Below are 26027 nucleotides of genomic sequence, written 5' to 3' on the forward strand. Positions count from 1 at the left end.
TGTACTTCTTATCTTCCAGAGACTATATTTATAGACTAAAATAAGCAAATTAATATGTTTTGAAAGGATTTTGCCTCGAGTAAACACAAAATTTCCTTTTTTCACCCATACATATTCTGGTATGTTTCACAATATTAGTGGGTTCCTTTTATTTTTCTATCAAACAACAAATACCATGTTACATGAGAAGACTCATAGTTTTGGGATTATGGTCCTCTTATTCAAATTGTTTTAACAAAATATATACCTTAGTAGCACGTCCTTTCATAACACACTTACTTGTTGAGGCAACTTGGACACAGAAAGTTAGCTTTTATCTCAGTGTGAAATAAACAATATTTCATGGCAGAACAATCCACAACTTTTTTTTTGAAAACACATGCAGCTGTTATCTGTTAATGTATTACTCTGTGGAGCAGGAGAAATTCTCGAGTAAATTTTTCAAGTTCTTCCATCTTCTTCTCCCTTTATTGGTTAATGTGTCTACATTAGATGTACCGGTTTCAGTATATAATGTAACCAGAAATACATATCCTAAGAACAATTAAGTATTATTGGAGCTATGAATAAATCGAGTAAAACGGTATCAGTTGCCAATTACTGGTGGGTGTATGAATGTAGTTTCAGAGATTCAATGTTTTAAACGTAGTACAAAAATTAAATCAACTTTCCTTCTTTCACTTTGATAGAAACCACTAACAACATTTTAGCATTACTGTAGAAAGAAATGAAACAGAAACAACAATAGCAGACTTTCCTTCATGAGCCCATGTTCAGCTTCTCGAAAACCAGTTACTACTGGTTACTCCCGACAGATAATGACATAATGATCATTCTAAGAATGAAGTAATCAGACTGTAGCAAATAAGATACAGTCGGTGTTCATACAAAATATAGTGGACTTAATGGGCGAACGTAACGTCAAATAATGTACTATATGTGACCCAAGGGATCCCTTGGAGTTATTTGGTTCATTACTTTTACTGTTACCCATATTTACAATCTGTTACGACTTGTCAATATATCTGATGCATCTTTCCCGTGCATCTACGACTACATATTGGCCATTCAAACAGATGGAGTTAGACCTCGTTATGCTATTATTATGTTCAACTAAATCAAAATTTAGGATTTGCGAGTATATTGTAAGAAAACACATGGTCGCGCGGGATTAGCGGAGCGTTCTGGGGCGCTGCAGTCATGGGCTGTGCCGCTGATCCCGGCGGAGGTTCGAGTCCTCCCTGGGGCATTTGTCTGTGTGTTTTTGATTAGGATAATTTAGGTTAAGTAGTGTTTAAGCTTAGGGACTGATGACCTTAGCAGTTAAGTCCCATAAGATTTCACACACACATTTGAACTTTTTTTTTTAAAACACAAGCAGCTATTAGTTATCTGTTAATGTATTACTCTGTGGAGCAGGAGAAATTCTCGAGTAAATTTTTCATGTTCTTCCATCTTCTTCTCCCTTTATTGGTTAATGTGCTTACATTAGATGTACCGGTTTCAGTATATATCTTTCTAGGTTTTTTCGGATTTTGTGTTTACTTTAGGCCAGTAATGAAATGCTGCACATGGTAGCCAGTCCTTAATTGTAGCAGCGCACTTTGTGGCCACTTCTTTCGATACTTATTTATCAGGTTATTTACTGGATCATTTAATTCTCTTCAGGTTGAATCAGATTACATATACTTTTTAAACATAGATCTACAGCGGGGAGATTCTCAGGCATGTAGAACGTGTCATGAAACAAGAATAAATAAAACACATTTAAAAAAAAAGAGGGATGCTAATGTCGCAACCTCAGGTGCTAAGCGAAACGGCTCTGATGGATGTGGAACAAGTGAAAATAAATCTTAAACATATTTAATGTAACAAAAAACGTGTCACAAACTCTGTAAAATGAATAATGCACTGAGGTGCTTATAATGACTTCTGCGATGTTGTCGTTATCATTAAACAGAAAATAAATCCATAACACTTATTTACGTTGATAACATTTCTGCACTGATAATAAATTTTTAATAGCATTCATGTTATTTCATATTATTTATAATATGCATGTCAACTGATTCGGCGTAGAACTTCAACAATGGACTAGAATGAATCGGTTACCAAAAAATCTTTTAGGCTCCTCTTAAGCTGAACTTTACTAATAAACTTTTTACAGCTTTGGGAAAGTTATTGAAGAAGCACGCTGCTCAGTAACGGGAATCTTCCTGGATCAAAGTAATTTTAAATTTTTGGAAGGTTATACTTATTTCTAGTATATTGGTTCTATGAATTGAGCTGTTGGTTTCAAAAAGAAATACACTATTTATGACAAATTTTAATTTAGGAATACACAGGCTGGGAATCAGTAGTTAATACCTCTATCCCGCTGAACAAGCTCCAGCGGACGTTCCTTGCTTAGCACCACAAATATTTCGTATTACTCGCTACTGACTAGAAAACCTTAGTTTTGATTGATGACTTCGTCCAAAAAATGATCCCATACATCATTATGGACTGGAACTAAGCAAAGTAAACCATTTTTTTAAATTTTTAGTTCCTTATGGCTGACAATATGTATGTGACAAAGATGTTTACGAGCCTCATTAGTTCTACCGTATGTTCCTCCAAATTGATTTTATTATAAAATCGTAATCCAAAGAATTTAACGTTATCAGCTCCTCTATCCGTTTATCGTTATGTTTTAAGCTTGTAGTGGGAGGAAACCTGTTCGGCTGTCTGCACCTAATGTGGCTTTACGAAGTTCAGTGACAAATAATTGGCAAGGAATTATTTAACAATGTCCCCAACAATTTCAATCTTCCGAGCACCCATCTTTCGCTACTGTACAATAAAACTGGTAAAGCCGTAACCTCATAGAAAATCAGCAGTCTACGTCTACATCTACGTGATTACTCTGCTATTCACAATAAAGTGCCTGGCAGAGGGTTCAATGAACCAACTTCAAGCTGTCTCTCTACCTTTCCACTCTCGAACGGTGCGCGGGAAAAACGAGCACATACATTTTTCTGTGCGAGCCCTGATTTCTCTTATTTTATCGTGATGATTATTTCTCCCTATGTAGGTGGGTGCCAACAGAATGTTTTCTCAATTGTAGGAGAAAACTGGTGATTGAAATTTCATGAGAAGATCCCGTCACAACGAAAAACACCTTTGTTTTAATGATTGCCACTCCAATTCATATATCATGTCTTTGGCACTATCTCCCCTATCTTGCAATAATACAAAACGAACTGCCCTTCTTTGAACTTTTTCGATGTCATCCAGCAGTCCTATCTGACGCGGATCCCACACCATACAGCAATACTCCAGAATTGGGCAGACAAGTGTGGTGTAACCAGTCTCTTTAGTAGAGCTGTTGTACATTCTAAGTGTTCTGCCAATGAATCGCAGTCTTTGGTTTGCTCTACCCTCAACATTAGCTACGTGATCATTCCAATTTAGGTGCTTTGTAATTGTAATCCCTGAGTATTTAGTTGAATTTACAGCCTTCAAATTTGTGTGACTTATCGCGTAATCGAAAGTTAGCAGACTTTTTTTATTACTCATGTGAATAACTTCACACTTTTCTTTATTCAGGGTCAATTGCCACTTTTCGCACCATTTTTCAATTTGTTTTGGTCAAAAATCAAATGGCTCAAAGCACTATGGGACTTAACAAATGGCTCTGAACACTAGGGGACTTAACTTCTAAGGTCATCAGTCCCCTAGAACTTAGAACTACTTAAACCTAACTAACCTAAGGACATCACACACATCCATGCCCGAGGCAGGATTCGAACCTGCGACCGTAGCGGTCGCGCGGTTCCAGACTGTAGCGCTTATAATCGCTCGGCCACTCTGTCCGGCTGGGACTTAACATCTGGGGTCATCAGTCCCCTAGACTTAGAATTACTTAAACCTAACTAACCTAAGGACATCAGACACATCCATGCCCGAGGCAGGATTCGAACCTGCAACCGTAGCAGCAGCACGCATCCGGACTGAAGCGCCTAGAACCGCTCGGCCACTGCGAACGGCTCGTTTTGGTCATCTGATGACTTTACAAGATGGTAAATGATAGCATCATCTGCATACAATCTAAGAGGGGACTGAGATTGTCTCCTACGTTGTTAATATAGACCTGGAACAATAGAGAGCCATAACACTTCCTTGGGGAACGCCGGATATTACTTCTGTTTTACTCGATGACTTTCCGTCTATCACTATGAACTGTGGCCTTTCTGACAGGAAATCACAAACCCAGTCGCACAACTGAGGTGACATTCCATAGGCATACAGTTTGGTTGGAAGACGCTTGTGAGGAACGGTGTCGAAAGCCTTCTGGAAATCTAAAAATATGGAATGAATTTGACATCCCCTGTCGATGGCACTCATTACTTCATGAGTATAAACAGCTAGTTGTGTTTCACAAGAACAATATTTTCTGAATAATTTTTATCGAGGTAATTTATAATGTACGAACACAGTATATGTTCCAAAACCCTACTGCAAATCGATGTTAGTGATATGGGCCTGTAATTCAGCTGATTACTCCTAATTCCCTTTTTGAGTATTGGTGTGACTTGAGCAATTTTCCAGTCTTTAGGTAAGGGTATTTCTGCTAGCGTGCGGTTGCATATAATGGATAAAGATGGGGCTATTGTATCAGCAGAAAGGATCCTGACTGGTATACGATCTGGACTGGAGGCCTTGCCTTTATTAAGTGATTTAAGCTGCTCTGCTACACCAAGGATATATACTTCTATGTTTCTCATCTTGGCAGTTGTTCTTCATTGGAATTCAGGGATATTTGCTTCATCTTCTTTGGTGAAGGAGTTTCGGAATATAATATAATATAATGATGGTGCTTTTGAAGAATGTATCATAATGGATGTTGAAGTAGGGTCTTTCTGAGATGTTATATACTTCCTAGTTACTGTTATTACATCCCCATTTTTTCCTTGAAATATCTGGGGTGTTTCTCTATCCCCCTGTAATGTTACACGTATGGAGGCGAGCTATTCGGCAGCCTAGAATTTGTAGGAGGTGAGGAAAATTCGTTTTGTACGGCTGAACGCTAATCGTCAGTCCACGGTCGCTCCAGCAAAGCCAGCGTTACGGTCCCGTCCGCCCAGATACAAAGGCGAGCAGCATCCAACAGGCAACGGGTAAAATCCAGCGCAGGGAAACTAAACAACGGTAGTTTGTGTAGTTATTTGAGGAACAGCTTGCCATTTTGCCAATAACTTTATTTAAATGTAATCTAAAAGTGGTCTGTCACACGTGTCAGCTGACACCAGAACCGAAAAGAGTACCAAAGTTGCTCCTATCAGGCACACATAAATAATTGTTTAAACAATATTTAACAAAAATATGTTGTGGTAACATGTGTTATTCAGTCGTGTGAGCGATAGAGTCTGTGCGGTGAACGGCTGCTAAAATACTTTATTTTTTTGATGGGACTAACTATAACGAGGTCTGAATGAACTCCAGTGCAAAACTTTTAACTTTTCCGTTTGCGTGTTGGAACTAAGTATAGACAGAGTATAAGTTTCTTGTCATCATCTCTCATGTATTACGTGTAATTCATTATACCAAGCCCCGAATTATTTTAACTTGGTGAATATTTCGTGAATTGTTGTGACGAAAAGGACTTGTTTTATCGCGTGACTGTGATGACTATTTAGTTGGGGATTTTGCTACCATTTTCAGACAAGGCAACTTTACTGTATTTAATAAGATTATCGTTCTGTCTGTAATATAAATCGGTTGTCGGAGGACTACTTTCCTTTAAGCTGAAATTTTACTTTTTGAATAAACTTTATTCAAAAGAATTCTCTGATGTCGTGTACATCAGCTAAGAAGTCAGAATAGAACACTTTTTATTAATTACGCATATATCTTGTGTTTAATATTTCTGTATATTTTATTAATTCGTAAGGCTATCCAGTGGTTAGACTATCTGAGTGCAGGATCACAGTTACAGGTTATTATTTGCAGCGAGTGAGCTGTTGGGTATGAAAGCGGACGTGTGTGGATCGACCCTACGACATCATAGACCTTTTCTTTTTAAAGCAGGGCCGTGCACATCCCAGTTACCAACGATGCGAGGAGCATTAGGTAAAGTCGCAGTTGGTTTTGTCGTATGGGGTGCTGGTTAGAGAGTAGCTACTCAGCATTCATTAAGGTACGTCACATCCTGTTGTATCATTCTGCATCCCAAATAATTGAAATGTGTGACTTGGTCTTACGTTTTATTTTGCCCTATGGTCTTTGTCCTGTGTTTTTTCCCTGTAGGCTAGGAATCATTTGATAATTTCCATAAAAAATAATTCTTCCAATAACCAAAGTTTCACTACAGTGCAGTGAAACTTGAAAAGCCATAACCTCATAGAAAATCAGTAATGTATGCTTTGTAACTTTTCTTATTACCCTCCCTCATTTTTCCTGAATTTTTTGAGTGTATTTTTCTGTCCCATGTAGTATCTCATCATACCCCAAATACATAAAATGTGTGACTTGGTTTTATGTTTGGTTTTTGAGTATCATATTTGCCCAATGTTTTTTTGCCTCTAAAAGGCATGACTCCAGTAACTTGGGCTGAAGGTTCTTCATCATATTTCAAAAATAACATCTGCAGTCTACAAACAGATCTTTGATCAATATCTGTTTATGAGGTATTACACCTTCATCATCAGTATGTACCAGAATGTTGAAGTAATTGCACTTGGGAACTTCATTTTTTGTAACTAGTCCGCCAGAGATAATATATTTTGAATTTATTACGGCGACCTGTATCTTGCCGTATGCCCGTCCACAGCGGATCACTGCAAGTATCGTTAGGTCATGTGAACCATTATTGAGATATATACCAACAAACGACAGTATACATGTGTTGCATTATGTGCTTCAAGTTGTCAAAAACAAACGGTCGCGAACAACAGAAACGTTTACAGAATAACTGTGGCCAGATAGATGTTTCGGCCAGCAGGCTTAAAACGAAACATCAGACTTTTACAGTGCTGATTTTGGCAGTCGTAAGCAGTGATTATCATGTTTAACAATTAAAATTAACTTTCTTATAATACAGATACAATACTCTAATACGCTCAATGTATCCAGGAGAGCGATGCATATCTATAAGAGGCGAATTTACATATGACGCGTATGCTTGAGGCCTGTCTGCTTTGCGCATATGTAGTAACAGTGAGTGTTCTTTACACAACGGCAAGATGTAATTCTGTGAGTAGGAAAATGAGAATTTTAGGAAAGTAAAATGTCGTGTGACTAGGGCCTCCCGTCGGGAGACCGTTCGCCTAGTGCAAATCTTTCGATTTGACGTCACTTCGGCGAGTTGCCTGTCGATGGGGATGCAATGATGATGATTAGAATAACACAACACCCAGTCCCTGAGCGGAGGAAATCTCCGACCCAGCCGGGAATCGAACCGGGGCCCTCGATATTCTGTCGCGCTGACCACTCAGCTACCGGGAGCGGACAGAATTTTAGGTAAGACCATAGGAAAGGTAATGGACGCGAGACTGCACCAACTCTCGTTCCCAGGCAGAAGGCAGCAAGGAGTCTAATCGTTGCTGTTGTTCCTTATTACATTGTTGAGATACGATCCGTCTCACGGAAAACGGAGGATGAGGGCAGACGAGGATTTGTTCCTATGTCTGACCTCAAAGAATGTACGCATGTCGAAGACGATACGACACCTCTTAGCATCACGTGGAGGGTTACTTCACTGGCGGTTTGTTGAGGGTCTGTTAGGGACGTTCAGTTTGTCTTGAGCACGAGCGAGGCAATTCTGGCGTTGAGCTTGTTGTATTACTGAACCCTTACAGTACCACATTGTTGTCCGTCAGTCCATCTGTCTGTCTGTCCGTCTATTAAGACCTCGTTTTCTCAGGAACGGGTATAGGTATCAAGTTGAAATTTATGTCAAATACTAAGGTCTATGGTCCCTTGGTAGCGTAAAAACTTTCAATTTCTAAGTCAGAAAAATAAAGAATACGGCCATTTATGTAACATATTTTGATACTCGCAAACTTACTCATCAAAACCTGCAGATACGCTATCTATATTTATAGTTAAGTTTCTACAGAATCCTCTGAGCAAAAGTCCTACTTGCACGTGTGTGGGTTTTTGGTATTATTTATGCTCCAATTTTTGGGTGGCATTTATATACACTTATTAACACCCACATTTAATCCGCTTGCTTTATCCGAACATAATCCTTGAAATATTTATATTACGGTTAATGAGGGTGTTTAGTTGACCTTGCAGTGTGCTGTGAAAATAAATGAAGAAACCTTCATACACTATATGATCAAAAGTATGCGGACACCCTCCACAACATATGTTTTTCATATTAGGTGCATTGTGCTGCCGGCCTACTGCTAGATACTCCATATCAGCGACCTCAGTAGTCGTTAGACATCGCGAGAGACCGGAATGGAGCGCTCTGTGGAACTCACGGACTTCGAACATGGTCAGGTGATTGCGTGTCACATGTGTCAAACGTCTGTACGCGAGATTTACACGCTCCTAAACATCCCTAGGTCCACTGTTTCCGATGTGATAGTGAAGTGGAAACGTACAGCACAAAAGCGTACAGGCTGACCTCATCTGTTGACTGAGACCGCCGACAGTTGAAGAGGATCGTAATGTGTAATAGGCAGACATCTATCCAGACCATCACACAGGAATTCCAAACTGCATCAGGATCCACTGCAAGTATTATGACAGTTAGGCTGTAGGTGAGACAACTTGGATTTCATGGTCGAGCGGCTGCTCAAAAGCCACACATCACGCCGGTAAATGCTAAACGACGCCTCGCTTGGTGTAAGGAGCGTAAACATTGGACGATTGAACGGTGGAAAAACGTTGTTTGCAGTGACGAATCACGGTACACAATGTGACGATCCGATGGCAGGGTGTGGGTATGTCGAATGCCCGGTGAACGTCATCTTCCAACGTGTGTAGTGTCAACAGCAAAATTCGGAGGCGGTGGTGTTATGGTGTGGTCGTGTTTCTCATGGAGGGGTCTTTCACACCTTGTTGTTTTGCGTGGCTCTATCATAGCACAGGCCTACATTGATGTTTTAAGCACCTTCTTGCTTCCCATTGTTGAAGAGCAATTCGGGGATGGCGATTGCATTTTTCAACACGATCGAGTACCTGTTCATAATGCACGGCCTGTGGCGGAGTGGTTACACGATAATAACATCCCTGCAATGGATTGGCCTACGCAGAGTCCTGACCTGAATCCTATAGAACACCTTTGGGATTTTTGGAACACCGACTTTGCGCCAGGCCTCATCGACCGACATCGATACCTTTCCTTAGTGCAGCACTGCGTGAAGAATCGGCTACCATTCCCCAAGAAACTTTCCCACACCTGATTGAACGTATGCCTGCGAGAGTGGAAGTTGTCATAATGGGTGTGGGCCAATGCCACACTGAATTCTAGCATTACCGATGGAGGGCGCCACGAACTTGTAAGTCATTTTCAGCCAGGTGTCCGGATACTTTTGATCACATAGTGTATAAAGTAAAAATTTACTTCAAGCGGAAATTTACCTGCATCATTTTAAGCAATCCAGGTCTTTATGTATTCGATACCTGACATCCTGAATGACATGAACTGCAGCGAACAAACGTAAGAGATAAATATTAACTTTTACATGAGGATCTCAGACTCACATAAAGTGTACCGGAATATGTACTTGGAATTTTTTTCAAATATGACGATACTGGAAGCAGTCACAGTGGTTGGAATTTATATGCTATCGCTCGCCAGTCGAGAAAATGAATGTTTCAAATTGTGCATCCTTATCGGGAAGTGGGCATCTGATACCGCATAGCCGTACGGAATCACACAGCAAGTGCGCGCGCCGCACGCACACAGGCAGACACACACACACACACACACACACACACACACACACACACACACACAAGGACAGTGGAAAGAGAGTGAGGGAGAGAAGAGAGCACGAGACACAGATCATGCACAATCAGTTCACCTGCAGTGATTAACGGATATCATCACGCAAGTCGCTTATTAAGCTTCTGCTACATGTAAAATCATACACTTGATTAAGGAGCTATACAATGCGATACCAGGCTTCGTAGAACAATAAACATTTAAGAAGATCTTTACGGCCGCTTTCTTCTACTAATAATGTACATCACCGACTGTAATGCTATCTGAGCGCTGAGAAACATTATTAGCAACAATTTTGTTGGAAGAATAAATTATCCGCATCTGCAGCCCATGGTTATTTTCCTAATTTTTCCGGTGTGAATATTACACGCCGCATTTGCCGTCAGGTGAAAATTGCTGCACGAGTTATTATATACGGTAGGTAAAAGACACGCCATAGGAAGCCGTTGATTGTACCCCGACTGTACTCGACTGCTTCTACAAACGAGCAGGTGATGCTGTGGCCACGTGTTACACGGTGTTTCATCGCTTCTCGCAGGTATCACTTATCTAAATTGGAGGTTGGCAGCCAATGGTTACATTCAACTGGAATTTACTGCAGGTAAAGGGAGAGTGTTTATACGTGATGGTTACCCGAGTGAGCGTCTAAGGTACATCCTTGTAGCATTCCTGACTAATCGTACATATTTGTTGTGCGATAATTTACACGATTATCGTCTACAGCAGCTTTTACTGAACGACAAACAATGAAGATTCATCGTGTTTCAGATATTTTGTCGAAATATAGGTTGCCTTTTATGTGCGTAGCTGATTCAGTTGACATTCCGGAGGAACGAGTTTGCACTTGTGATTTGTACCGACAACATTGACGAAATACTTTCTGTCAGTCTGTTTCACGCCGTTTTGAACATGGCCAGTGGCTGAAACCGCAACCGGAAATTAACAAAATATTTGTGGTCAAGGAAAACATACAATTAAATTGTGTAGTTACAACTGTGTCCTTTGGATCTTAGTTTGCGTTTCTGCAATATATTTCCATTTCTGGAGAAAGTTAAAAAGCACATAATTTTCAAGAGGCCCACGACTAACGAAGAAATAAGATGTTGAACCCCTCCTCGCGTTGATGAAGGCGTTAATTTCTTAATAAGACGAGTGTGACCCACTCATAGGATCCCGATCACCTCATCGCTATGCAGCTGTATCTGATTTGAGTCTGGACAGTATGTTACGAACTACAATTTGCCGTGGAGTAGAAGAGCTTATCACACAATTCGTGACCTCTACTGGCTTAATCTAAAATCTTTCCAATCCGTCTTACTGTAAACTAGCCAATTAATACTGAAGCTAGTTTACTCCCCTTCCAATGTTACTTTACTGTTCATCATTCCGCCGGCAGGAGTGGCCGAGCAGTTCTAGGCGCTACAGTCTGGAACCGCGAGACCGCTCCGGTCGCAGGTTCGAATCCTGCCTCGGGCATGGATGTGTGTGATGTCCTTAGGTTAGTTAGGTTTAAGTAGTTCTAAGTTCTAAGGGAGTGATGACCTCAGAAGTTAAGTCTCATAGTGCTGAGAGCCGCCGGCCGAAGTGTCCGTGCGGTTAAAGGCGCTGCAGTCTGGAACCGCAAGACCGCTACGGTCGCAGGTTCGAATCCTGCCTCGGTCATGGATGTTTGTGATGTCCTTAGGTTAGTTAGGTTTAACTAGTTCTAAGTTCTAGGGGACTAATGACCTCAGCAGTTGAGTCCCATAGTGCTCAGAGCCATTTGAACCATTTTTTTTGCTGAGAGCCATTTTTTGTTCATCATTCCCTCTGCACTCGACATGAAATTGAATTATCAAGCCCAATTTTTGAATTCGACTCAAGTTCTCTATTGTTTACCAGTCGCCAAACAGAATTTCACACCACAAACAGCAACTGTCACACCAGCTTAGAACAATATTCATTTCCGACAGTCCTTGCTGTGTGCAAATCTCAACTTCTCTCTCTCTCTCTCTCTCTCTCTCTCGGAACATCTAAACCACTAACTACAAAAATGTTTAAGCGCTGAAGGCGTGGGAAATCGAAGATACTCTCTAAACCCATCGACTAGCTACAGAAATTTTACAAAACCACACAAAAGACACAGTAATATTACACGAAAAACTCCTATTGGGAGCGGCCACTCGCGGTGTTTCCCTGTAGGATGAGGGCATGAACCACTGTTGCTGACTGAGAACCTATCATCTTCTTTGTATCATGGTTGAAAAACATTTAAACTGTTGTGATGCACTAAATTTTCAGTATATTGTAAAAGTTATACTTGTCTCTAGCTCTCCTAGATGGCAGTTCATGTTGTCCAGGATGTCCGGAACGAATTCAAGTAGACTGGTGGCAGGAAGCTGTTGTTTGATATCAAACTGCACTTTAGATATCAGTGAGTTATGATGATAGGGGTTAACGTTTCATTATGTTGTCAAATAAAGACCTTCATTATGGTGCGGTCAGTTGTTGTCAACGTACCTGCGAACACTTAGGTTATGATTGTTACACAGTCTGTCACTGGTTGCTCTTCTTCAACATTTGATAGCAAAAAACGGTGATATAAAAATAAATTATAATTACACTGTCTGACAAGAAGACTGAAGCACCTATCGGTTGTTCCTCAGAAATCTGTACTTGATATTGTTTTTATATCAATGTGACATCTTTTTACTTCCATTCTGCAGAGGGTAAAAACTGTAGGAAAAGACAGAGATTGGAATACATCGAGTAAATAATTGAGGACGAAGGATGCATGTGCTATTCCGAGATGATGTGGTTGTCACAAGAGAGGAATTTGTAGCGGGCCACAGAGAATCAGTCAGAAGATTAGTGACTCAAAAAAACTAATGACTGAAAAAAAACTGGCAAGTGTGAATAGGACTCGTGCTCCAAGGATTCCGTACAAACGGATATATTTGCAGGGTGAACATTAGTAAAACGGACAACAGCTGGGACGGATTCCTGGCTGCAAATGGAGTAAAAAAGGTCCTTTGAACATGAGTGTGAAAATGGACAGTGTTCATTCATCGACAACAAATGGCCCCGCAACACAACACAGAGCTGCATCGCATCCACATCACAACAAATATTCGAAGTGGCGTCCATGGGATTATAGGTGATAGGGACAGTAGCGGTTATCATGCAGCACACACATAATCCTACACCATGTTGGCGGCCCTCTTGCCTGCAGCTGGTACTACAGTTGGTCTCAATATCCTGAAGAACCCGGATCTCCAAATCTGATGTACTCACAGTCCACCGCCTCCATGCTCGTTCGTCTGTCTTAAAGGAACCAGGACCACACAAATGCCCAAAGATGGCAGAGAAAATCTTCAGCTCGGCCAGGAATCGAACTTGGGATCCCGTGATCCAGTGGCAGCAACGCTAGTGTATTCTCTTGATGGGGTAATATACTCGTGCTTATTGTGTTGTGTGGAGTCAGTATTGAGGAGTGTTAGTCGCAATACACGAACGTTGTTTGTTGATTCGTGTATCGGCCAAGGACTGTTCGTTTCCTCTATTTCGCAGTTGTTTATCGGTTTGGTTGCCACGATTCTGATAGGCGATCGGTTTTCAAACGATATTCAAGGTCCTCAGTAGGGGCAAGCTCGTGAAATTAGTTTCTTGGTAGTCGTTCTCTTTCCGCGTAGTTCGTTTGATTCACTCGTGTACTGTTGCAATTAGAAGTATCATAATCAACGCTGTTGGTCCGTGTTATTTAATGAATTTTTCATTCTGTGACCAGTTCCAGTTCACTGGCAGTGTATTTTCATGTATCGATATCGATACGGACAAGATGTCAGACCCGGGAATTAAGACTTATGAATCTTTTAAGTTCATTTTTTTCTGTAATATCGCATTCGGTCTTGTAATTTTGCATTTATTTTTATTAAATTTGGTGCTATTTCAACATGCTATGCCGACTGGCAATTGCAGACGCGTTGACCTTGTCTGCTCTTCTCCTTATTTCCCTGTAGTTATTACTGGTAAGATTTGTCGGAAGTCTCCGGAGAAGAAAACGGCTATCCTTATTACACAGATGGCAAAACGGATATTTCGTGGGATATCAGAACCTCATCCGAAACAAATGAAGTGCAATCCTGCACCAATTACCAGTATTACTTTACTGTGAATCGTTACAGGTGCTGTCCGTGTTGTAGGCTTAGACTGTCAGGGAGTGTCCGTATGCAGAACGAGTAGTTCGTAAAAGACCTAGCGACGGCGCGGGTCTGCCTTAACGCCCGTTACCGTTAGATGGCAAAGGCATCGTTTCCACAGCGGCAGGGGACTCCACTTTACCATTGCTGAGCCAACTAGCACGAAATATTTGTTAACTGTATACACAAACCCGCCTCGCAAATCACTCTACCTTTTACTGAAAACCGGAACAAAATTCCTATCGTACTTTCCGACATTTTTGACGGATTACGCATGTAATGTACGCCTGTAATGGCAGAATATTTTTTATGATATAATTACAAATTAACGCATTTAAGATTTTTTTCTTTACTTGCACTGTGAAATCTTACTTCTTGCCAAATTTCATGATACTAGGTCAACTGGAAGTACCTTATAGGCTTTGATGAATGAGTTTGCGAGTATCAAAAAATGGCTGTACTTTTTGATTACATTGACTTACAAGCTTGAATTTTGTACGCCGCCAAGATGTCAATATGTGACATACGAAGGTAACCCCAAAAGTAAGGTCTCCTATTTTTTATAAGTACATAGACCTGTTTATTTCTACAATGGTTTACATCAGTTTACAGCTTGAACATTTAGCTATTTTTCGACATAATCACAATTTCTGTCGATGCATTTTTGTAGACGCTGTGGCAGTTTCTGTATGCCCATGTCATTCCAGCTCGCTGCCATGCTGTTCAGAAAACTATGAACTGGCGTGATTGTTACTTGGTCTCAGGTGCATGCCCAGGTTTCGCCACCCGTGACAATTGAGTGCAGAAAGTTGTCTTGTTCGGCTGCAAGGTGGTGAAGAAATGCGCGGGAATCATCAACTCATTGCCGCATGTGGTCCTCAGTCAGCATACGTGGTACCCATCTTGCGCACACCTTCCGGTAGTTCAATGTTTCCGTTAAAATTTTGTGAGCGGTGCTTCGGGAAAACTCAGGAACTAACGTGCATAGATCATCCAGGGTGAGCCGGCCGGGGTGGCCGAGCGGTTCTAGGGGTTACAGTCTGGAACCGCGCGACCGCTACGGTCGCAGGTTCGAATCCTGCCTCGGGCATGGATGTGTGTGATGTTCTTAGGTTAGTTAGGTTTAATTAGTTGTAAGTTCTAGGGGACTGATGACCTCAGAAGTTAAGTCCCATAGTGCTCAGAGCCATTTGAACCATTCCATCCAGGGTGATCCACCGATTTCAACACTGTCTCCTCAGAAATTGACGGTCTCCCGCTCCCTTGTTCGTGGTGAATTTCGGTCCGACCAGCTGCAAACTCTCTACACCACTTACGAACATTTTTGACATCCATGCATGACTCACCATACACTCCCGCCAATTGGCGATGGAGTTCAATCGGCGCAGTGCCCTTTGCGTTCAAAAACCGAATAACTGCGCGCAATTCGCACTTGGCGGTAAGATCCAACGAGAGCTCCATTCTCAACGGCTGCCAAGCCAAGACTAGGCGCCTCAGCGCGGCGTGTGCTTGTTTACACACAGCGCGTGAAGCACTCTTCACAACAGTGTGACCAACTGCCACACAAACAGAGATCTGTACTTATAAAAAAATAGGAGACCTTACTTTTGGGATTACCCTCGTGAATTTTAACTCGACCCTCTATCCATTCTTGAGAAAAAGCGGTCTTAAGGCACAAAGTAATTATAGAGATTAGCTGTCTATGTGCATTGATCTATATTAATGGGGCAAGTTGGAAACTTGTGGAGGACCAGGATTCGAAACCGGGTCTCCTGCTTACCAGGCAGACGCGCGGACCACTGCGGCATCTGCACACAGTGGTCACCACAGCTGCACGGACTACCACAGAACGCCTTCCGTCAGACCGATACCACACACTACTGATTTAGTGCTCCTGCTCATTAACACTTAGAATGCAACATTCATCTGAGAGGCGGATAAGTTTGTTCCGCTGGAGACATTGAAAATCGTCCTAAGGTTCTAGTCAGTTGCGGGAGCCGTATTTGGTATTTTGTTGTAGTGTGGTGTCGATTTACCCACGAAAACTTGCTTTCATTCCAGGTCTATACCGCCTCACAGACGGATGTTCCAGGTAAGGGGATAACCTCATTATTCGCGGAATCTCACCGATTCTCGTAAGAGTTCAAGCTTGATGTGCATCTGGAATGAAGGGATCATTGGACGACATTATACATGGTGTCTGCTCTTTTGGACATGTCCGAAAGAACAGACATCAATCACACTACAAAGATTCCATTTTTATCGACTGCGGTCGGAACCCTAAAAATGAGCAGAGAAGGAAGTGTGGCCCCTAACGGAAACATCACACAGTGTTCATCTCACCTGGGAAGTGCAGAGCCTTGAGGCAGACGGCGAAGTCCCTCCTGTTGGCTCCTGGGAGGTCTTCTGGGACGAGTGGTGGCTCCAGAGGAAGCTCTTGGCTGGGGGGTGCGCAGGGTTGGTCAGCAGTCACTGAAACTGACGCCACCTGCACCAGAATACCAAAACCAACTCACTCAGATAGAAAAGGCAGCCAAATACATGGCTTACATTATGAAACCATCTCTACATATGTTTGGATATTTGAGCCTTCGTCATTAAATAAAATTATGAAAGAATGAGCAGCACAGTCCTCGAAGGCTGGAAAGAAATCCCGTATAGGAACATTGCAAGCTAGATGAGTACGTAGCGTTTATTCCAATACCAGATGTAACACTTCTCCCACTCTTGCTCTAAATGATGAGCCAGAACATTATAACCGTCCGTGTAATAGCATCTTGGTCTTCCTTTCGGGCGTAATATAGCAGAGATTCAGTGCGGCATGGATTGGTAGATTTCTGGAGGATTGTGGACCCACACTACCTACGCAAAGATCACGTAATTCCCGTAAATTTGAGCTGGCGGTATGTGGGTGCGAGATGGCATCTGGTAGAGTGCAAGACGTTTTCCATCGGTTCATATCAGACAAATTTGATAGGCAAGACATCACAAATAGTTCACTACCATTCTCTCCGAAACACTGTAGCACGATTTGGCTTTGTAACATAGACAGTTAGCATACTGGAAAATGTCATCGCAGTTACAGAAGACATCAAGCGTACAAGGATGCAGGTGCTGCGCAGTGATGTTGACTTTAGTGTACTGCGGTCATGGTGCCGTCGATTACTACCTCAGGTCCCACGGAAACAGAAGTGAATGGCCCCATATCATAATACTGCTTTCACCATTCTACGTTCGTGGAATAGTGCATCTTTCGAGAAGCAGTCCGACTGGTTGATGGCTTCCCCCGAGACGACCATCGGCTTGGTAGGACAAGAAACGTAATTCATCGGACAGGATGATACGGTTTCATCGATTCACGGACCAATGTTATTGATCTCGTGCGCCTTGGAATAATGATTTACTGTGTCATTGTGCGAACGTGGAAAGACATGGAAGTCGTCTGCTTTGAAGCCCCCCGCTGAATGATGTACTCCTAAACACTTAGAGCCTGCACCAATATTCTATTTTGTCGTCAGATCTGCCAGAGATCGCCGCCTATCGTGCTTGGTGTCGAATCTCGCTGTGGACGGCACTCATAATGTTTTGGCTCGTTAGTGTGTTTAATTACGTTTATTTAGCAGTCGAAGGTAAATCAAGGTCATCAGATATTATTGTTGTGGATGACGAAGTTACGTACAAGTGAACAAAGGAAGATTAAAAGCTGTTACTTTGTGTCTGTTGCCAATCCTATATCTAGCTTTCGACCTTGGTGTTCCAAAAAGAATATACGTATTTCGAATGCATATATTTATTAAACTTAAAGGCATACGAATTTGAAACTTTTCACACATATTTACGAACCTCTCAAGCTCAGATTACAAACATTCAATATGTCCTCCATCAGCGACACGAACTGTATCACATCGATACTCAAATTTCTCCCATACACGGGCAAGCATGTCCGTCGTCACTGATGTTATGGCAGTACGGATCCGGTTCTTCAACTTCTCCAGGTTCTGTGGGAGTGGTGGTACATAAACGAAACCCCACAGGAAGAAGTCAGAGGGTGTCAAATCCGGTGACCGTGGAGCCCAGCTGAGAAATCCTATGTCGCCAGCTCCTTGACGACAAATCCAGCGGTTCGGTAGAGTTTCTCATTCAGGTATTCACGCACTTAGCGACTCCAGTGAGGGATGCCCCGTCTTGTTGAAAAACGAAGTTGTCTTCGTGCAGTCACGGAAACAACCAGTTTTGTGACATAGCGAAATACTGCTGACCGTTAACCGTGTTTCCATCAAAGAGGAATAATCCGTAAACAGATGATCGGGATATCACACAAAACACATTGACTATGGGCGAATCTCGTACACGTTCAATGGCTGCCTGTGGGTTCTGTGCGCCCCAAATTCGAACATCGTTTTTGTTTACCATGTGGAAAGTCGCTTCATCGCAGAACTCGATGCGTTGTGCGAACGTGTTATCGTTGTCAATAGCATCAAGATTCTCGTTACAAAATGCCACACGTTAGCGTTTGTCAGGAGGACGCAGAGCTTTTAACAGCTGTAACTTGTACGGCCTCATAATCAATCGCCGTCTCAAAACGCGCCAAATTATTGTTGTAGGCAGTGGTAACTCCCGACTGTCACGACGAGTTAATTTTGAAGGACTACGTTGGAAAGCAGTTTGAATTCGTGCAACAATTTCTTCAGGAACACGAGGGCGGCCAGGAATCTTTCCTTACATACACATCCTGTATCTAGAAACTCTTGATACCATCTGCGAATGTTCCACCTATTCGGAAGATCAATTTGGTACCTCAACCTGAAATGCCTTTGCACTGTAATCACCGAATTGCACTTCGCAATCTCGAGAACACAAAATGATTTCTGTTGCGGAGTAGCCATTTTAAACAAGTGACGGTTACCAAGCGAAACGAAGACAGCTGACATCTATCGGCTATTAATATAAACTAGACTATGTATTCGTTTCTCCAATAGCCGAGCCGAGCCGCAGCGATCGATAGTTTGGACGAAATAATACTTTGTAATACGTATATTCTTTTTGAAACACCCTGAATTTTGCAGCGTTAATTCCTACACTGCTGCAAAAAAATTAGTACATCTGCAAAGGCAGCTTGGATTTTGATCCGATGACGGCATTTGGCGTATGGGTAGCAGATGTACTGATAATGGTTTTAACGCCGTCCGCCAAGGGATAGCATAGTGGCACAGTTACCAGAGCGCGATCTGTATCTACCCTTTAACAGGGAAAGCTCACAGCCAGAAGGCCATGGAGGTGCACTCGCGATTCCTACGGCCAACATAGCGAGTTTGAAACGGGTCAAATTGTGGCCTTTCGAGTGGCGGGTTGGTCCTTCCGGAGAATTGCCAGAAGAGTTGGATCCACTGCATCAGTTGTGCAACGCCAGTATCTGTGGTCACGTGAGCGATCTTGCATGTTGTAACGTGAGAACTGGCCGCCTAGAACTGGTAGAAGGTAAGGTGAATTTGTCTGCGTATCGCGGCCGGCGGGTCGCCGTGGCTGCTCCAGGAGAGCTACGTGCCCCAGCAAAGGGCCGGATGTGGGCAGAGCCCAGTATGGGGAATTTTGGCGACAGACGGTCACTTTGGACAGACAATGTTCGAAGAAAAGGCGGAGTGTCACATAGTCTTAAAGACGGCTAAATTACAACTCTGTGAACTTCGACAGGAAATAAGTTGCACATTAAAGTGAATCTGAATTCATCTGCAGTCTCAGAAAAATGAGTACGTCCGATGGCACAACAGTATTTTAATACCTTTGAAGCTACAGAATTTAACATTTCACAGCGAATAAACATTTTCACAGTGAACCTCTGAATTAACAACTTTTAAACGCTGCAAGCGATTTCAACATACGATATCTCAGATGATAGCCTTGCGCTATAGCTATCATCCCTGAAAGCTATTTATCTGTATCTACTTTATTTGTTGATTACGACGTCTTTTATATCATTTCCGCTATGCAAATGTTTGTCAGAAGATCATATCCTCCACAATTACGCAGCAAATGAACACTGAATGAATACTCCATACTTTGTCATGCTTGTGTATTTATTTAACGTAAAGTTTACTATTTTGCCAGTAGCCTCATTCAAATGTTGATGGCAAGTGCTGTTAAAAAACTACTATGAGTTAAATTGGTCAGTCGCATGTTTTAGCGGCCACCACTACTGAAAAGAGAACCAAAAGACGTTTCTATTAAGAAGGCATAAATAATTGAAATAAATGGTTGTAGCTCCATCATAAGTAGCATTGATAGGTATCTTTTTGTATTTCTTGGTGGTGACTAGTTTTGGACACCTGTGTCCGTTTTCAAAGCATCCATCTGACGAATACAACCAATAGCCTATTTAGAAAAACTGCCCCTACAGTGATGATCAAAGTGACACTATGGCCAACTCAACAACAGTAAATACACCACATAGGATAGACACCAGAGAACTGATTTTGCTGCGTAGGATATCGCCTGTATTTGTCACACATACGATACGGATGTTTTGAAAATGAGTGCAGGTGTCCGAAACTAGTCACCACCAAGAAATGATGGTTCAAATGGTTCAAATGGCTCTGAGCACTATGGGACTTAACATCTATGGTCATCAGTCCCCTAGAACTACTTAAACCTAACTAACCTAAGGACATGACACACCACCCAGTCATCACGAAGCAGAGAAAATCCCTGACCCCGCCGGGACTCGAACCCGGGAACCCAGACGTGGGAAGGGAGAACGCTACCGCACGACCACGAGCTGCGGACCAAGAAATGAAGACAGATCCTTATCAATGCAACTTAAGTCACAGCTACAGACATTTATACCAATCATAAAAAAAGTTTCAGACCTATTTCTCACCTGCAGCATGCTGCTAGTTTTTGCATAAATAATTGTTTAAATAAAATTTAGCTATAATCTGTATTCATTTAATGTGAGTGCACTTGTGCAAGAATACTGGCTTATTTATCTGTGAACCAACTATACTTGCATTTATTGTAAATGGTCTGAATGTAATCGAAAGTGTACAACATTTCATTATATAAATATGGTTGCAATATATTAGTTTAATCTGGAAAGGAGGAGTCAAATCATGTCTGTAGCATGTAAGATCGATATATTTTTGGTGGGGATAACCCTCAGCGATTGGAAAAGCAGACAGTAGTGGAACACCCTAGGGAGTTTGTTGGAGACTGGGACTTTTAGAGTGAAGTGCTCATGGAAGCGATTCCGGAACTTTTACGTTTGTGCTGGAAGAAGACAGACCTGCCTGTGGTAATGCACGTGGTTCAGACGTGTAGGTGATAGACTGTGGGTGGTGAACAGCCGTTGTGAGATTTTGACTTTTGACGACACTTTCAGTTAGACCCTCAATGTTCGTTCTGGAAGAAGGCAGACCTGCCTGTGGTATCGTGTGGTTTTTTATGGAGTGGGTGATACATTCTGGGTGGTGGACATCAGCTAACATACTTTAATTTATATTTCAAGAGGTCTGAATGTGCTCATTAGTACGATTCTAACTTTTGCTGTTTGATTTACGGAACTGGGTATAGACAGAGTATGAGTTACTATTATTTGTATTGCAAGTGATAATTTGCAAATTATCATGTTGAAACCTCAACTGTTTTGAGCTGGTGAACATTTAGTGTATCGAAATTACGCAATGCACGTAATTTTCGTGTATCTACGACTACAATTTACTTTGAGGATTTTGCTACCATTCTCATCATACTACCAACGTAACTTTACTGCATTTGGTAAGGGTATTTTCTGTCTGTATTTTAACATATCGTAAGACCACTTCTCTATTATTTGAGATGTCCTTCCTTGAATAACCATTATTCAACATAATTCTCAGCCGTCTGCATCAATCACAGACGTTAGAATTTCATCAATTATAGGCATTAGAACAGAGCCCTTGTTTTTAAATTATTCATTTAACATTTGTTTTGTATTTATGTGTATTTTAGCAACTCGCAAGTCTAGCCTATGCATAGACTGACTGCAAGATCACAGCTATCGGTTATTATTTACAGCGAATTAGCTGCAGGATATGTAAGCTTGACCCTATGACTACATCGAGGAATTCGTTTTTAAACAGAGCCGTGCATAGCCCATGTACCGAAAGTATGAGCAATATCAAGCAAAGGAGGAACTCATTTGCTCGTATGGGATTCTGTTCGGAAGAGCAACTACTCGGGAGTAACTTTTAGTTACAATCGCAACCTGCAGACAAGGTTCTGGACTTCCACGCAGCACAGACGCCAGCCAGGATCGTCGTATTGTAAGGACAGCAATGGCAGATCGTACAGCTACCACAGCACAGATAAGAGGGCTTGTGAGCTCAGGTGTGTCAACAGGAACTGTTGTGAACCGGTTTTTAGCAGTGGGACTGCGGGCACGCACACTTTTAGCCCGACTTCCCACAGCAATGACGTGCACTGCTTGACTGGTGTTGTCAGAGGATCATTTGGAAGATGGAATGGCACGCCATGGTCTGTTTTGATTCTGACTGTAGGTAAATGACGGTCGTTTGCACATACAACATAGCCCTGGTGAGTACTGTCCCGTAGAGCTCATTCGTCCAAATATACTGGCCCCACACCAGGCCTTATGATCTCATTTACCTTCGGTGTGTCTGGAGGGGACGTTACCCAGCATTCGGTTGATGCAGAATGTTGTTATAAGCGTTCTTTTGCCGCCTACGCACTACTTGTGAAACAACATGCTCTGTAGGACGTGCAACAACTTCCCTGGCCAGCACGATATATGGACTTGTCTCTAGTCGAGCACGTGTATCGAAATTACGAAATGCACGTAATTTTCGTGTATCTACGACTACAATTTACTTTGAGGATTTTGCTACCATTCTCATGATACTACCAACGTAACTTTACTGCATTTGGTAAGGGTATTTTCTGTCTGTATTTTAACATATCGTAGGACCCCGTTCATTACCTTTTTTTTTTTAATCGCACTTCCACTTCTTTTCATTTGAAATTCTGTGTACCGCCTTCGCGCCACATTACCATATTCGACCTTCGGCTCCTAATTTCTGACTCATAATGACTACTTTAACATGCGCAGTTGCTCAGCTCCAAAAAAATTCGCATTTCTGAGATGACAATGGCGCGAGAAATGACTCGTATCAACCATTAAATCTTACAGAACTACATGAACGGGTGGAGCAGACGTGGCATAGCGTAACGCAGGACAGTATCTGCCATCGATCTATTGGATGCCAGAGGCAGCGCCTCACTGCCACCCGTGGAGGCTACACCACGTACTGGTAGAGTGTTTCAGCATAGGCCGATACCTGGTATCTCAGAACCCTTTTGCTATTGATCTGTAAATGTAATCATTTCATGTATTCCATATGCACTATTGCAACAGCAAATCTTGAGTGAATTGGAAAGCTCTAATAGGGTGCGCAAATTTTTTGCGGCAGTGTATAATGTGCTTAGTTATAGCTAACAGTTGATAAGTACGAGTAATATTTACAATTAAAGCCACTATCATGCAGTTTCAGCTTAACAATATTTGAATTCACACTCATATTCGTCATCGTCTTTGTAACACTAGTTTCATTCTGCTTATCGTCGCTCTAGAACATTTACTTAATCTTAAATCACAGGCTATTTCAGACAAGTACCATTTCTCATAACGTGCTTGCGATTGTTAATGTTAAACAAAGGAGGCACTAACCTTCCCATACGGGACGGCCGTTGGTGGCCGAGCGGTTCTAGGCGCTTCAGTCTGGAACCGCACGACCGCTACGGTCGCAGGGTCGAATCCTGCCTCGGGCATGGATGTGTGTGATGTCCTTAGGTTAGTTAGGTTTAAGTAGTTCTGAGTTCTAGGTTGACGACCTGAGATGTTAAGTCCCATGGTGCTCAGAGCCATTTGAACCAACCTTCCCACACGTTTCATTCATAACGCATTACGTTACTGTTACTTACCCCTGTTCATTACCTTTTTTTTAATCGCACTTCCACTTCTTAGCTTCCAATGGCTTTTATATCACGTTCAATAATCACTATATTCAGTATAAGTCGTTTCATTTGAGATTCTGTGTACCGCCTGTCGCGCCACATTACCATACTCGACCTTCGGCTCCTAATTTCTGACTCATAATGACTACTTTAACAGGCGCAGTTGCTCAGCTCCAAAAATACTCGCATTTCTGAGATGACAATGCCTGCTTAACCTACGTTTCCTCGAAGAACATTGCACCCTCATACAGAGTACCGAAGAAACGAGAAGCCTGGAGCGTTGTGAAAGTGAATAAGTGTTGGAATCTGGATCAGATCGTTCACCTGTGTGGTGTCACCGCCAGACACCACACTTGCTAGGTGGTAGCCTTTAAATCGGCCGCGGTCCATTAGTATACGCCGGACCCGCGTGTCGCCACTGTCAGTGATTGCAGACCGAGTGGCACCACACGGCCAGGTCTAGAGAGATTGACTAGCACTCGCCCCAGTTGTACAGCCGACATAGCCAGAGATGGATCACTGACAACTACGCTCTCATTTGCCGAGACGATAGTTAGCATAGCCTTCAGCTACGTCATTTGCTACGACCTAGCAAGGCGCCATAGCATTTGATAATTAATATTGTGAAGCATGTGCCGTAACGAGAGATGTTCTACGATTGTGGATTAAAAAAAAATGGCTCTGAGCACTATGGGACTCAACATCTTAGGTCATAAGTCCCCTAGAACTTAGAACTACTTAAACCTAACTAACCTAAGGACATCACACACACCCATGCCCGAGGCAGGATTCGAACCTGCGACCGTAGCAGTCCCGCAGTTCCGGACTGCAGCGCCAGAACCGCACGGCCACCGCGGCCGGCTGTGGATTAAAGTTAAGTATTATATCAACTACGTACTTTATTTGCTACTATTAATTCCCTTAACTGTTCCAGACTTCACGTCAGTCAGCGTGTAATTAAACGCGTGCATTTCGGCCTCCTCTAGCAACACAGTGTTGGCTCTTCTGCCAACACTACAACCTGTATGCTGGATTGTGATTATCCAAACCTTTCGGACCACATTTTGTTCCAGTCCGCGCCGACCACGCCTCTCCGCTGACTTTGTTATTATTTGCATACTTGATGTGTTCTTTTAGTGCCCGACAGTAGCTCGGATCCCCTGCCCCGCCTGAATATTGATTTGGAGTATAAGTCATACTCAGGCTTCGTAGGACGCCTGTATCTCGCTGCCACGGAGATAATCGAACTCAGTTGCATAAGATGATGATGAGGTCCCATACTCCGTGGAGCGTAGGGGACGATGCGGGAGACCCGCACCGCCGTAGTAGGTAAGGTCTTAGCGGAGATGGTTTGCCATTGCCTTCCTCCGACCGTAATGGGGATGAATGATGATGATGAAGATGACACAACAACACGCAGTCATCTCGAGCCAGGAAAAATTCCTGACCCCGCACGCGGAAAGCGAGAACGCTACCACAAGACCACGAGTTGCGGACCAGTTACATAAAATGGCACGAGAACAACAATGGCAGCAAGTATACGTAACAGAAAAGCACATACAGCAAAAAGACGGTTGGTTCGATCGTCGAAATACTGTCCTTAAAATGGAAGCAACAACTCAGCAGAACACCTGACGACAGTCCATTGATGAACCTATTGGAACTTACAAACGAAGGGAAGGTAAGGCGTGCGAGAACTGAACTATCCCTCCGAGCCGCCAGTTTCCCTGCTCCCTAATATACACTGCTCAAAAGAATTGAACATCAGTCTGAGCATCTGCCATACACCATTGCCCAATAACTGACGACTGGGTACGTTACCAAATTATATCTCTATCTTTCGCAAGTTAAGTACGCAAATAAACATCATTATAAAAACTTCTTAGCCATCTTTGCATCTT

The 26027-nt window shown here is 42.4% G+C and overlaps 1 protein-coding gene across 1 annotated transcript in view; it reads right to left on the reverse strand.

Annotated features, from left to right (window-relative positions):
• Positions 1-26027, reverse strand: part of LOC124593903 — a gene marked incomplete at its 5' end in the record, with an annotated part of 54924 nt that overhangs the window by 24197 nt on the left and 4700 nt on the right. The window contains one exon of the mRNA XM_047132252.1: positions 16465-16609. Within this exon, the coding sequence (XP_046988208.1) occupies positions 16465-16609 (145 nt within the window). The remainder of the gene's footprint in view (positions 1-16464; positions 16610-26027) is intronic.

This window comes from Schistocerca americana, chromosome 2 (genome assembly GCF_021461395.2).
Source record: "Schistocerca americana isolate TAMUIC-IGC-003095 chromosome 2, iqSchAmer2.1, whole genome shotgun sequence".
Classification (NCBI taxonomy): Eukaryota; Metazoa; Arthropoda; class Insecta; order Orthoptera; family Acrididae; genus Schistocerca; species Schistocerca americana.